Source organism: Scardinius erythrophthalmus, assembly GCF_964197995.2.
Source record: "Scardinius erythrophthalmus genome assembly, chromosome: 7".
Classification (NCBI taxonomy): Eukaryota; Metazoa; Chordata; class Actinopteri; order Cypriniformes; family Leuciscidae; genus Scardinius; species Scardinius erythrophthalmus.
The window spans coordinates 7176807-7192039 of NC_138227.1; the positions used below are offsets into that span (position 1 = coordinate 7176807).

At 36.3% G+C, this 15233-nt stretch overlaps 1 protein-coding gene and 1 long non-coding RNA gene across 2 annotated transcripts; both read right to left on the minus strand.

The window, feature by feature from the left end:
* Positions 1 to 2778: 2778 nt before the first annotated feature.
* Positions 2779 to 6106, minus strand: LOC308693407. The gene is made up of 3 exons (XR_014030448.1): positions 5805 to 6106; positions 5431 to 5654; positions 2779 to 3620 (listed from the first exon to the last, which is right to left on the minus strand). It is a non-coding gene; the product is annotated as an uncharacterized lncRNA (long non-coding RNA).
* Positions 6107 to 9183: 3077 nt separating this feature from the next.
* Positions 9184 to 13440, minus strand: LOC308693676 (uncharacterized protein). Its single transcript, XM_081370756.1, has 3 exons — positions 13131 to 13440; positions 12762 to 12979; positions 9184 to 10563 (listed from the first exon to the last, which is right to left on the minus strand). The coding sequence occupies exons 2-3, from the start codon at positions 12853 to 12855 to the stop codon at positions 9545 to 9547; spliced, it is 1113 nt and encodes a 370-aa protein (XP_081226882.1). The 5' UTR covers positions 12856 to 12979; positions 13131 to 13440; the 3' UTR covers positions 9184 to 9544.
* Positions 13441 to 15233: the final 1793 nt, after the last annotated feature.

The following is a 15233-nucleotide window of genomic DNA, read 5'->3' on the forward strand; positions in this document are numbered from 1 at the left end:
TTTATACATTGTGCCAGATGAAAGCATATGAATAAATACAATGCATTAAACAGGACATTTTATAAATCAGGCAAATTGCACAATTTTAAAATGTGAAGCCAGTAGAAACGGACTCTACAATAAACAGTCCATTCCAAATGAAAACAGTAGTATTAAAGGGACAGTTCACCCAAAAATAAAAATTTTGTCATATAACAATAAAATTGTTCCAAACCTATACGAGTTTCTTTCTTCTGCTGAACACAAAATAATAAATTTTGAAGAATGTCGGTAACCAAACAGTTGACAGTCGCCATTGACTTCAACAGTAGGAAAATAACTATGAAAAAAATAAAAAATAATATATATATATATATATATATATATATATATATATATATATATATATATATATATATGTGTGTGTGTGTGTGTGTGTGTGTGTGTGTGTGTGTGTGTGTGTGTGTGTCAAAAGGGCAGCTAGCTTTTTGAATGTATTCAGTGTTTTCCCCTTATTTAAAATAAGTTATTTTCACCAAATATCCTGTGTTGGAATTGATTTGTCAATAAAGTAATGTGATAAAATGTCAACCCTGTTGTCTGTGTTCTGTATTTTGCTTAATGTATTTGTTGTCTTTTTAATACATTTTTCTTTTGGGACAATGAGAAATAAATGTATTACTACAATTTATTTTTCCATTGGCTCAACATATTATTTGTGATTGAGCCCATGTGAACAGAATGTTGCCACAATTGATCAAATTTAATAAACTGAAATTATATTAGGCCAATTGAAAAAATAGATTTGAACTTTGAAAACAAGAGATCAGGAATCCGTAAGTACATCTCAATCTTATTTATTGTGTAAACACAATTCACTGTATTGTGTTTGAAACTAAATTCATTCTCAATCAATCATAGCTCAATCAAGACAAGATGTATATCATATTATTTCTCTTGTACAATCAGAATAACATTAACATATTCTAGACAACATCCAGCCAAACAAAATATGCAAAAAAAAAAAAAAAATTATAAACTTGCCATCCCAGAAATGTTAGTAAAGACATATTTAAAATAGTCCAAGTGACTACAGTGGCTCAACCTCAAGTTTATCAAGCTATGAGAAAACTTTTTGTGCACAAAATTTTATATATATATATATATATATATATATATATATATATATATATATATATATATATATATATATATATATATATAATGAGGAAAATAAGTATTTGAACAACCTGCTATTTTGCAAGTTCTCCCACTTGGAAATCATGGAGGGGTCTGAAATTGTCATCTTAGGTGCATGTCCACTGTGAGAGACATAATCTAAATAAAAAAATCCAGAAATCACAATGTATGATTTTTTAACTATTTATTTGTATGATACAGCTGCAAATAAGTATTTGAACACCTGAGAAAATCAATGTTAATATTTGGTACAGTAGCCTTTGTTTGCAATTACAGAGGTCAAACGTTTCCTGTAGTTTTTCACCAGGTTTGCACACACTGCAGGAGGGATTTTGGCCCACTCCTCCACACAGATCTTCTCTAGATCAGTCAGGTTTCTGGGCTGTTGCTGAGAAACACGGAGTTTGAGCTCCCTCCAAAGATTCTCTATTGGGTTTAGGTCTGGAGACTGGCTAGGCCACGCCAGAACCTTGATATGCTTCTTACAGAGCCACTCCTTGGTTATCCTGGCTGTGTGCTTCGGGTCATTGTCATGTCAGAAAAACGTAGGCTCACTATTGGCCAGCATCACACACATGGGGGATCACGTAAGCTCACTATTGGCTGATTTGTGTTCCTTTAAGTTTATCAAGCGTAGGCTCACTATTGGCCTACGCTGGTCATGTGAGGCCAATAGTGAGCCTACGCTTGATAAACTTAAAGGAACACGCCGACTTTTTAGGACTTTAGCTTATTCACCGTATCCCCCAGAGTTACATAAGTCCATACATACCCTTTTCATGTCCGTGCGTGCCGTAACTCTGTTTGACGCACCCACTGCTAGCCTAGCTTAGCACAAAGACTGAAGGTAAACGACTCCAGCTAGCATACTGCTCCCAATAAGTGACAAAATCACGCCAACATTTTCCTATTTACATGTTGTGATTTGTATAGTCACAGCGTGTACAAATAACAAAGTCACATGAGACACAGAAATCTTCTAACCGTAAACATACTGGAAACTATATTCTCAGAAGGCGAAGCACTGCTATTTGGGCGGAGTGATTTGCACGCAGTGCCTGAGAAGCCCTGGTGAGGAGCAGAGAGTTTGCTCAGAGTTGGAGTAAATCACTCCGCAGAAGTAGCAGTGCTTCACCTTCTGACAATATAGTTCCCAGTATGTGTACAGTTAGAAGATGTCTGTGTCTCATGTGACTTTGTTATCTGTACACGCTGTGACTATACAAATCACAACATGTAAATAGGAAAATGTTGGCGTGATTTTGTCACTTATTGGGAGCAGTATGCTAGCTGGAGCCATTTACCTCCAGTCTTTGTGCTAAGCTAGGCTAGCGGTGGGTGCGTCAGAGAGTTACGGCACGCACGAAGATGAAAAGGGTTTGTATGGACTTATCTAACTCTGGGGGCTACCTTGAATAAGCTAAAGTCCCAAAAAGTCGGCGTGTTCCTTTAAGGTTGAGCCACTGTAGTCACTAGGAGGACTATTTTAACGGTGTCTTTACTAACTTTTCTGGGATGGCATATCAATTACCTTGCAGCCTACAAGGAGTGAGTCAGCTCTCAGACTGAATCAAAAATATCTTCAAAAAGTCTTACGGGGTTGGAACAACATGAGGGAGAGTAATTACTGACAGTTTTTTTTTTTAATTTTGGGAGAACTATCCCTTTAACTGGCGAACCTTCAACTCATAAGTCCTAATAGTTCTCAGAGCATGTCAACTAATTCACAAACTAAACTCAATTGTGTATTTACAATGAAAATTAAAGTTATTAAACTTGCAACGCATCATCATATTTTTGTATATGAATAAGAAGGCTTGATGAAGACAGAAAGATACAGCGCTTCTCTCCAGTATGAAGTCGCTTATTATGCACTTTCAGGGATCCAGACTGAGTGAAGCTCTTGTCACAATATGAGCACTTGTAAGGTTTTTCTCCAGTATGTCGCTGATTATGCACTTTCAGGTGTGCAGACTGAGCGAATCTCTTGTCACAATATGAGCACTTGTAAGGTTTTTCTCCAGTATGAATTCTTTGGTGCCGTTTCAGATTGTCAGCTTTAGTAAAGCTCTTCCCACAGTCCAAACACAGATGATCTCTCACTTCATCATGTGTTTTCTGATGCTGTTTACAATGATCCAGCCGTGTAAAACTCTTTCCACAGAGAGAACACACATAAGGCTTCTCATCTGAATGAAGTTTCAGGTGTTGTTTTAGATTTGATAATGTACTAAAACCTTTTCCACACTGATCACAGTTAAATGGTTTCTCTCCAGAGGGAAAACACAAATGTTTTTTGAGTCCAGATATATATGTGTAACTCTTTCCACACTGAGAGCAGACGTGCAGCTTTTTGGCTTTTTTTCGTTGAGTTTTTAAGTAACAATGTTTTTCATCCACTTCATCCAGTTTGTGTCTTTGCTCCATCGTTTCCATCTGGTCTGAAATAAACATATCAAGTCAGAATCTGTTCATGGAGAATAAATGTGAAAATTCATGTAAACCTGATTTATTATCAGAAAGCATTATAGATCAGCATCTGTATAATGTACCAGATATTTGTTGTGGCAAAGGATACCTCTGTCATTTGCTTATTAAAGCATAACTCTCGCCAAAATGCAACCTAGGGTCTTTTTGTTAATCTACCCGAGGCAAACTTCCGATTAAAAGCATAATTAGAATGGAAACGCCACTTTTAAGTTTGATCGTATTTTAGTTTTCGGTCAAATTGCCTTTTGAATGGGAGTGCTATAGGGGCACGACAATAATAGCATCAAAAAACGCTATTTTTAAAACACTAAGAAGGCTCGACACAACATGAAACTTTGCTCCAAGTATCACCAGGGGCTCTACACATGAAATCTAGAACATTGTTTGTGTACACAGAGTTTACTAAAAAGAAAGATTTTGACCAACTCACTGTAGCTGTTGTTGTTTCCGTCCGCACGCATTTTGTCAGTCAAAAATAGTCGATCTCCGAATGCGAATGAACTGATTCTTATATGAGGATCCTTTTTCAAATACAGGGTCAATATTGATTTTCACTAACGACAAAACAAATTATCAGTGAATTTATATGGAACTAAGCTTTAGGAGCTTTATCTTTACTCTCCTCCCTGTTACGTTGGATTCGGAGATCGACTATTTTTGACTGACAAAATGCGTGCGGACGGAAACAACAACAGCTACAGTGAGTTGTTCAAAATCTTTCTTTTTAGTAAACTCTGTGCACACAAACAATGTTCTCGATTTCATGTGTAGAGCCCCTGGTGATACTTGGAGCAAAGTTTCATGTTGTGTCGAGCCTTCTTAGTGTTTTAAAAATAGCGTTTTTTGATGCTATCATTGTCGTGCCCCTATAGCACTCCCATTCAAAAGGCAATTTGACCGAAAATGAAAATACAGTCAAACCTAAAAGTGGCGTTTCCATTCTAATTATGCTTTTAAACGAAAGTTTGCCTTGGGTAGATTAACAAAAAGACCCTAGGTTGCATTTTGGTGAGAGTTACGCTTTAAAGGGATAGTTCACTTTGATAGGTCACTGTCTCAAAGAGCATGCACAAAGTCCAAATTAAAACAATTCCCCATCGTCCAAATTAAACAATTCCCCATCGTAAGTACACATTGATGGCCTAAGACATGAAACGAGCAGTTTGTGTGAGAAAACGAACAGTATTTATATCGTTGTTATCTCTTGAACACAGCCGCGTCCAAATGATCTGAGGGCGCAGGCGGGTATAGATATATACACTAGATGTCGCCTTGGCTACGGATTCGTTCCAATGAACTGCAGTAGCCAAGGCGACATCTAGTGTATATATATCTATACCCGCCCGCGCCCTCAGATCATTCGGACGTTTAATTTGGACGATGGGGAATTGTTTTAATTTAAACTTTGTGCATGCTCTTTGAGACAGTGACCGTAGACCTGCATTATATGACTGACAGACAAGAACGGTTTGACCTAAAAATATCAAAATTTAAACTACTGCGGAAAAAAAGACACCTACATCTTGGATGCCCTTGAGGTAAGCTAAAACATACCAAAATTTATTTTCAAAGTGAACTATCCCTTTATTGTTTCAAAATGTTAATGACAATTGCTATTATTCAAGGTTAAGATCATTTAAAGAAATTATTTATCACCCTTACATTGTGCATTATTTTCCAGCCACTAAATCAGTTTAAATGACTGCTGGGGGGGGAATGTCACCAAGCTTAAATAATGAAGAATCAAGAATGGACACCAACCTATTTGTTCCTCAGTATCTTCATGTTTTATTCCTGATGGTTCTGGATAAGTCATGTCTTCAATCTCCTCTTTAATAAACTCCATCTTTAACAGTCACGCAGATTTCAGCTGCTACTCCTGGAGTTTTGTCCTTCTCTTGTAGGAGGATGATGGGAATATTCCCAGTATTTATTGGTGAATTGTTGTGTGACTTGTGATCATACCGTCGCCCACAGGACCAGATCTGGCAAATTTGAAAAGAACTAAGTGAATTTACAGAAAATACTTACATTACATTGAAACATCTAGATTAGATTAGAATACAGGGACTTTTTGTATGGTTAAGACCATACTAAACCAGAGCACGTGTTACGTTTTATATCGTAGTACTTACATCAATTCTGGAGCAGATTAATGCCAAACTCTACAAATTGGGAACATCTCTCACATCCAGACTGTAAATAAGCGGCATCTGGCGTCAGTTTTAGCTTGAACTGGTCAGATTTACAGCACTCGTGTCTCGCGCTACTTCTGCTCTTTCGTTTGTTCCAGGTTTGTTGTTCCTTTGGATTTGTTAGGGTTGCCAGAACTAGCGAAATTGCTAAGCAAAACAATCGGTAAAACCGCCGACTTGGCAACCTCCATTTGTAAAGCAAACCTGAAATCTCTTTAGCGTATTGCTGCCATCTATTGGATATTCCTAGCAATTTACCCACACATATAGCACTTAATGTCACTATATAAGATTCTTTATGACCCCATAGTAAATAAACATACGAAGAAAATCCAGGAATAAGATCAGAATGTTTATTGCCTTTATACATTGTGCCAGATGAAAGCATGAATAAATACAAGGCATAAACAGGACATTTTATAAATCATGCAAATTGCACAATTTTGAAATGTGAAGCCAGTAGAAACAGACTCTACTATAAACAGTCCACTCCAAATGAAAACAGTAGTAGGGACAGTTCACCCAAAAATTAAAATGTTGTCATAACATTCAAATTGTTCCAAACGAGTTTCTTTCGTCTGCTGAACACAAAATAATATATTTTGAAGAATGTCAGTAACCAAAGTTGACAGTCGCCATTGACTTCAACAGTAATAAAAAATACCATGGAAGTATATTTATTACATGGCTTGGCTGAATTCCAATGTAGAATGGGGTCTGTTATTTCTTGATAACAGACCGCTGCGAAGTATAACAGACCGTTGCCATGAAAAACAGCGCGTTGCTATGGACGCGGAACGGACTATTTTCTTTAGCGGAAGCAATACAATAGTTTTTAAATCAATAAACTCCTTTTTAAATAAATAATTTGTGTCAAATTATTTATTTATTTTGTAGGTAGCCATGTAATAAGCGGGATAATGTATAGTGATCCGGTTGTTATAGTGAATAACAACCCCTTCAGGCTGATTCAAGATCCCTCCGCTTCGCGTCGGGATCCCGTTCAGCCGGTCGGGGTTGTTATTCACTATAACAACCGGATCACTATACATTATCCCTTACATGTCAAAGGGCAGCTAGCTTTTTGAATGTATTCAGTGTTTTCCCCTTATTTAAAATAAGTTATTTTTACCAAATATCCTGTGTTGGAATTGATTTGTCAATAAAGTAATGTGATAAAATGTCAACCCTGTTGTCTCTGTTCTGTATTTTGCTTGATGTATTTGGGATTTTTTTTAATACATTTTTCTTTTGGGACAGTGAGAAATAAAATTGTTGCTACAATTTAAAATGTTTAATTGGACCAGTAACAGGTTTGGTAAACTACATTTTTCCATTGGCTCACCATGTTATTTCTGATTGAGCCCATGTGAACAGAATGTTTCCACAACTGATCAAATAAACTGAAATTAAATTAGGCCAGTTGAAAAATTTTGATTTGAACTTAGCAGAAAACAAGAGATCAGGAATCCGTCTGTGTGATTTTCAAGTATCAGATCTTTGATGTGGCAAAGTTTAGCTCAACAATTAAAATGTGTCTGACAACTTCTACATGATTATGACCATTTAGATGCATTTCTGTATAATTTATCAGTGATACGGATATCAGTTTCCAAAGCAATAAACAATGAAGAATCAAGAATAGACACCAATCTGTTTGTTCCTCAGTATCTTCTTGTTTTATTCTGGATGAAACATTGCTCACATCCAGACTGGAAATATACGGCATCCTGCGAAAACATTCTGCAATAATTTCTCATATACAGTCAATATGTGTAGTTATCAAGTTTATTTAATACTTTTAATGTAGGCTAGTGTAAAATAGTGTAGAAGTCACAGTTTAAAACTTTTTATCAATTTTAGTTATATTTGATTTGTACAGTCTTTACAATTTACTGCAGCTGTTTTACTGGAATCTTTTAAATCATGTAAAGAAAGAAAACAATCATTTTATTTCTCAGTTTGTTTATTGTTTAATATTTTACAGTTTCTATTATTTTCTAACTACATCCACCAAATCTGGCGAACTGAAGGTTTGGTGCTTCATTGTTCATACTTGTATGATACAAGACCTGATCATTCTGTCTGGGATTATTTTAATAATACAGTACATCTCAGACTTATTTACTGTGTAAACACAATTCACTGTATTGTGTTTGAAACTAAATTCATTCTCAATCAATCATAGCTCAATCAAGACAATATAAATATCATATTATTTCTCTTGTACAATCAGAATTAGCCTACATTAACATATTCTAGACAATATCCAGCCAAACAAAATATGCAAAAAAGCCTATAATGACTTTACTTTTGCTGTAAGAGAGGGTTAGTTCACCCAAAAATGACAATTTTGTCAGTAATTACTCTCCCTCATGTTGTTCCAACCCCGTAAGACTTTCGTTCATCTTCAGAACACAAATGAAGATATTTTTGACGAAATCTGAGAGCTCCTTCATAGGCTGCTAGGTAATTCAAAACTTGTGTGTGATACACATGACCAGCGTAATCCAATAGTGAACCTATGCTTGATAAACTTAAAGGAACACGCCGACTTTTTGGGACTTCAGCTTATTCAAGGTATCCCCCAGAGTTAGATAAGTCCATACATACCCTTTTCATCTTCGTGCGTGCCGTAACTGTCTGACGCACCCACCGCTAGCCTAGCTTAGCACAAAGACTGGAGGTAAATGGCTCCAGCTAGCATACTGTTCCCAATAAGTGACAAAATAACACCAACATTTTCCTATTTACATGTTGTGATTTGTATAGTCACAGCGTGTACAGATAACAAAGTCACATGAGACATCTTCTAACCGTACACATACTCGAAACTATTTTCTCAGAAGGCGAAGCACTGCTACTTGGGCGGAGTGATTTGCTCGCAGTGCCTGAGAAGCCCTGTGGTGAGGAGCAGAGAGTTCTCTCAGAGTTGGAGTAAATCACTCCGCAGAAGTAGCAGTGCTTCACCTTCTGACAATATAGTTCCCAGAATGTGTACAGTTAGAAGATGTCTGTGTCTCATGTGACTTTGTTATTTGTACACAATGTGAATATACAAATCACAACATGTAAATAGGAAAATGTTGGCGTTATTTTGTCACTTATTGGGAGCAGTATGCTAGCTGCTCCAGTCTTTGTGCTAAGCTAGGCTAGCGGTGGGTGCGTCAGACAGAGTTACAGCACGCACAGACATGAAAAAGGGTATGTATGGACTTATGTAACTCTGGGGGATACGGTGAATAAACTAAAGTCCTCAAAAGTCGGCGTGTTCCTTTAAGGTTGAGCCACTGTAGTCACTATGACTATTTTAACAATGTCTTTACTAACTTCGCTGGGATGGCATATCAGTTACCTAGCAGCCTAGAAGGAGTGAGACAGCTCTCAGATTGAATAAAAAATATCTTCATTTCTGTTCCGATGAAAGTCTTACGGGGTTGGAACAACATGAGGGACTGACAGAATTTTAATTTTGGGAGAACTATCCCTTTAACTGGCGAACATTCAACTCATAAGTCCTTATAGCTCTCAGAGCATTTCAACAAATTCAAAAACTAAACTAAATTGTATATTTACAATGAAAATGAAAGTTATTAAACTTACAACACATCATGATATTTTTGTATATGAATAAGAAGGCTTGATGAAAACAGAAAGATCTCTCCACACTGAGAACAGCTCTACTCTCCAGTATGAACTCGCTTATTATGCACTTTCAGGTATCCAGAATGAGCGAAACTCTTGTTACAAATTGAGCACTTGTAAGGTCTTTCTCCAGAATGAACTCGCTCATGTACTTTCAGAGACCAAGAGTGAGTGAAACTCCTGTCACAATATGAGCACTTGAAAGGTTTTTCTCCAGTATGAATTCTTTGATGCAGTCTCAGACTAAATGCTCTAATAAAGCTCTTCCCACAGTCACAACACACATGATCTCTCTCACCGGTGTGTATTTTCTGGTGCTGTTTAAGAGAGGTCAGCCATGTAAAACTCTTTCCACAAAAAGAACACACATAAGGCTTCTCATTTGTATGTTTTCTCAGGTGTTTTTTTAAACTCGTGGATACATTAAAACTTTTACCACAATGATCACAGTTAAATGGCTTTTCTCCAGTGTGAACACGCAGATGATTATCGAGAACAAATTTAGTTTTAAAACTCTTCTCACACTGAGTACATTTGTACGGCTTCTCTCCAGTATGAAATCGCTCATGTAGTTTTAGGCTTCCAGAATGAGTGAAACTCTTGTCACAATTTGAGCACTTGTAAGGTTTTTCTCCAGTATGAATTCTTTGGTGCAGTTTCAGATAGGCAGCTGTTGTAAAGCTCTTCCCACAGTCACAACACACATGATCTCTCACTTCATCATGTGTTTTCTGGTGCAGTTTAAAATAATCCAGCCGTGTAAAACTCTTTCCACAGAGAGAACACAAGTGAGGCTTCTCACCTGAATGAAGTTTCAGGTGTTGTTTTAGATTTGATGATGAAATAAAATCTTTTTCACACTGATCACATTTAAATGGTTTCTCTCCAGAGGGAAAACACAGATGTTTTTTGAGTCTAGATATATATGTGTAACTCTTTCCACACTGAAAACAGACGTGCAGCTTTTTGGCTTTTTTTCGTTGCGTTTTTAAGTTACAATGTTTTTCATCCACTTTATCCAGTTTGTGTCTTTGCTCCATCGTTTCCATCTGGTCTGAAATAAACATATTAATTCAGAATCGGTTCATGGAGAATAAATATGAAAATTCATGTAACCAGATTTATTAGCAGAAAGCTTTAGAGATCAGCATCTGTATAATGTACCAGATATTTGATGTGTGCAAAGGATACCTCTGTCATTTGCTTATTAAAGCGTAACTCTCGCCAAAATGCAATCTAGGGTCTTTTTGTTAATCTACCCGAGGCAAACTTTTGTTTAAAAGCATAATTAGGATGGAAATGCCACTTTTAAGTTTGACCGTATTTTCATTTTTGGTCAAATTGCCTTTTGAATGGGAGTGCTATAGGGGCACGACAATGATAGCATCAAAAATTGCTATTTTTAAAGGGGTCATATAATGGTACATGCACTTTTACAAGTTGATTGCACTGAAATGTCTTTTGGCAGTGCCTGTACACAACCATCCTATCATGATAAAAATCCATCCAGTGGTTTTGTTTGTTTGTTTAATCTCCTTATATGTTTGACCATCTCTGAAATCAAGCCGTTCGATATTGTGACGTCATAATATCCAACGCCCCTCCCGCTATTGTGATTGACAGCCGTGTTTCAACACAAGACCCGCCCTGAGCAAGCTGTGACAGCCGTCGTCATAGTAGTCCGCCATTGTTGATATGCTGGAGTAGAATGGCGTCTAAGCGATTGTGGTGTTCTGTTCTTAGATGTAATAAGGAACACAGCAGTCATTTGGATGTTCCTAAATCCGAGCCGTTGAAGATGCAGTGGCTGAGTTTTGTTTTTGAAGCAATATGCCCAAAGGATTGACACGGGGATTCCCCACAATCGTCTGTGCTTTCATGTTTGCGCGAATCATTTCACACCAGACAGCTTTACAAACGAGAAAAAACGGATCGGTACCAACGTGTTCCTGCTGAACCTCCAGAAGATGTGAGTGTAATGTTTTATTAACCTTTATATTAGTATTTATATTAATCTTTGCGAAATTTGCAAACCTTGCTGCAGGCTTCACGATGAATTCGTCTAAGGTTTACACTCAGGGTACATTACGGCTTGTTTTCTATGTACGACGTTCTCAATATAATTCATAATCCCACGTTTATAACGAATAACACGTGGTTATTGTGTTAGATACGGTGTACCCACAGAACAGAGGGGCGGGGTGAGCAAAGCTCATTATCATTTAAAGACACATGCACTGAAACGGCGTGCTGAGAACAGAGCTGTTTTTGACCAGGTAAAATTAGTGTTTTCTTACAATACTAATGAGAATTTTTAATTAAAGTATATTACAAACTTTTAATTTAGACCCTAAAGAATCATATTAGCTTGGACAAAAATGGCATTATATGACCCCTTTAAAACACTAAGAAGGCTCGACACAACATGAAACTTTGCTTTAAGTATCACCAGGGGCTTTTGAACAACTCACTGTAGCTGTTGTTGTTTCCGTCCGCACGCATTTTGTCAGTCAAAAATAGCCTAGTCGATCTCCGAGTCCAACGTAACATGGAGGAGAGTAAAGATGGAAAGCTCCTAAAGCTTAGTTCCATATAAATTCACTGATAATTTGTTTTGTCGTTAGTGAAAATCAATATTGACCTTGTATTTGAAAAAGGATCCTCATATAAGAATTAGTTAATTCGCATTCGGAGATCGACTATTTTTGACTGACAAAATGCGTGCGGACGGAAACAACAACAGCTACAGTGAGTTGTTCAAAATCTTTCTTTTTTAGTAAACTGTGTACACAAACAATGTTCTCAATGCTGGAGTTCATGTGTAGTACTGGTGATACTTCGAGCAAAGTTTCATGTTGTGTCGAGCCTTCTTAGTGTTTTACAAATAGCAATTTTTGATGCTATCATTGTCGTGCCCCTATAGCACTCCCATTCAAAAGGCAATTTGACCGAAAACGAAAATACGGTCAAATTTAAAAGTGGCGTTGCCATTCTAATTATGCTTTTAAATGAAAGTTCGCCTTGGGTTGATTAACAAAAAGACCCTAGGTTGCATTTTGGCGAGACTTACGCTTTAATGCAATCAAAATGTTAATGACAATGGCTATTATTCAAGGTTAAGATCATTTAAAGAAATTATTTATCACCCTTACATTGTGCATTATTTTCCAGCCACTAAATCAGTTTAAATTACTGCTGGGGGGGGGAATGTCACCAAGCTTAAATAATGAAGAATCAAGAATGGACACCAACCTATTTGTTCCTCAGTATCTTCATGTTTTATTCCTGATGGTTCTGGATAAGTCATGTCTTCAATCTCCTCTTTAATAAACTCCATCTTTAACATCACACAGATTTCAGCTGCTACTCCTGGAGTTTGTCCTTCTCTTGTGGGAGGATGATGGGAATATTCCCAGTATTCAGTGAATTGTTGTGTGAGTTGTGATCATACCGTCGCCCACTGACCAGATCTGGCAAATTTGAAAAGAACTTAATGAATTTACAGAAAATACTTAAATTACATTGAAACATCTATTAGATTAGAATACAGGGTCTTTTTGTATGGTTTTATAGACAATACTAAACCAGAGCACGTGTTACGTTTTATATCGTAGTACTTACATCAATTCTGGAGCAGATTAATGCCAAACTCTACAAATTGGGAACATCTCTCACATCCAGACTGTAAATAAACGGCATCTGTCAGTTTTAGCTTGAACTGGTCAGATTTACAGCACTCGTGTCTCGCGCTACTTTCTTCTGCTCTTTCGTTTGTTCCAGGACAGGTTTGTTGTTCCTTTGGATTTGTTAGGGTTGCCAGAACTAGCGAAATTGCTAAGCAAAACAATCGGTAAAACCGCGGACTTGGCAACCTCCATTTGTAAAGCAAACCTGAAATCTCTTTAGCGTATTGCTGCCATCTATTGGATATTCCTAGCAATTTACCCACACATGGGATATAGCTCTTAATGTCACTTTATAAGATTCTTTTTATGACCCCATAGTAAATAAACATACGAAGAAAATCCAGGAATAAGATCTAAATGTTTATTGCCTTTATACATTGTGCCAGATGAAAGCATATGAATAAGTATGGCATTAAACAGGACATTTTATAAATCAGGCAAATTGCACAATTGTAAAATGTGAAGCCAGTAGAAACAGTCTCTACAATAAACAGTCCACTCCAAATGAAAACAGTAGTATAGGGACAGTTCACCCAAAAATGAAAATGTTGTCATATAACATTCAAATTGTTCCAAACGAGTTTCTTTCTTCTGCTGAACACAAAATAATATATTTTAAAGAATGTCAGTAACCAAACAGTTGACAGTCGCCATTGACAGTGACCTATATGTCAAAGGGCAGCTAACTTTTTGAATGTATTCAGTGTTTTCCCCTTATTTAAAATAAGTTATTTTTACCAAATATCCTGTGTTGGAATTGATTTGATTCAATCAATTGATTTGACACATACAATAAAGTAATGTGATAAAATGTCAACCCTGTTGTCTCTGTTCTGTATTTTGCTTAATGTATTTGGGCTTTTTTTAATACATTTTTCTTTTGGGACAGTGAGAAATAAAATTGTTGCTAATTTAAAATATTTAATTGGACCAGTAACAGGTTTGGTAAACTACATTTTTCCATTGGCTCACCATGTTATTTCTGATTGAGCCCAAGTGAACAGAATGTTTCCACAACTGATCAAATAAACTGAAATTAAATTAGGCCAGTTGAAAAAATTAGATTTGAACTTAGCAGAAAACAAGAGATCAGGAATCCGTCTGTGTGATTTTCAAGTATCAGATCTTTGATGTGGAAAAGTTTAGCTCAACAATTAAAATGTGTCTGACAACTTCTATACATGATTATGACCATTTAGATGCATTTCTGTATCATTTATCAGAGATACAGATATCAGTTTCCAAAGCAATAAACAATGAAGAATCAAGAATAGACACCAATCTGTTTGTTCCTCAGTATCTTCTTGTTTTATTCTGGATGAAACATTGCTCACATCCAGACTGGAAATATACGGCATCCGGCGAAAACATTCTGCAATAATTTCTCATATACAGTCAATATGTGTAGATATCAAGTTTATTTAATACTTTTAATGTAGGCTAGTGTAAAATAGTGTAGAAGTCACAGTTTAAAACTTTTTATCAATTTTAGTTATATATGATTTGTACAGTCTTTACAATTTACTGCAGCTGTTTTACTGGAATCTTTTAAATCATGTAAAGAAAGAAAACAATCATTTTATTTCTCAGTTTGTTTATTGTTTAATATTTTACAGTTTCTATTATTTTCTAACTACATCCACCAAATCTGGCGAACTGAAGGTTTGGTGCTTCATTGTTCATACTTGTATGATACAAGACCTGATCATTCTGTCTGGGATTATTTTAATAATACAGTACATCTCAGACTTATTTACTGTGTAAACACAATTCACTGTATTGTGTTTGAAACTAAATTCATTCTCAATCAATCATAGCTCAATCAAGACAAGATATATATCATATTATTTCTCTTGTACAATCAGAATTAGCCTACATTAACATATTCTAGACAATATCCAGCCAAACAAAATATGCAAAAAAGCCTACAAATGACTACTTTTGCTGTAAAAGAGGGTTAGTTCACCCAAAAATGAAAATTTTGTCAGTAATTACTCTCCCTCATGTTGTTCCAACCCCGTAAGACTTTCGTTCATCT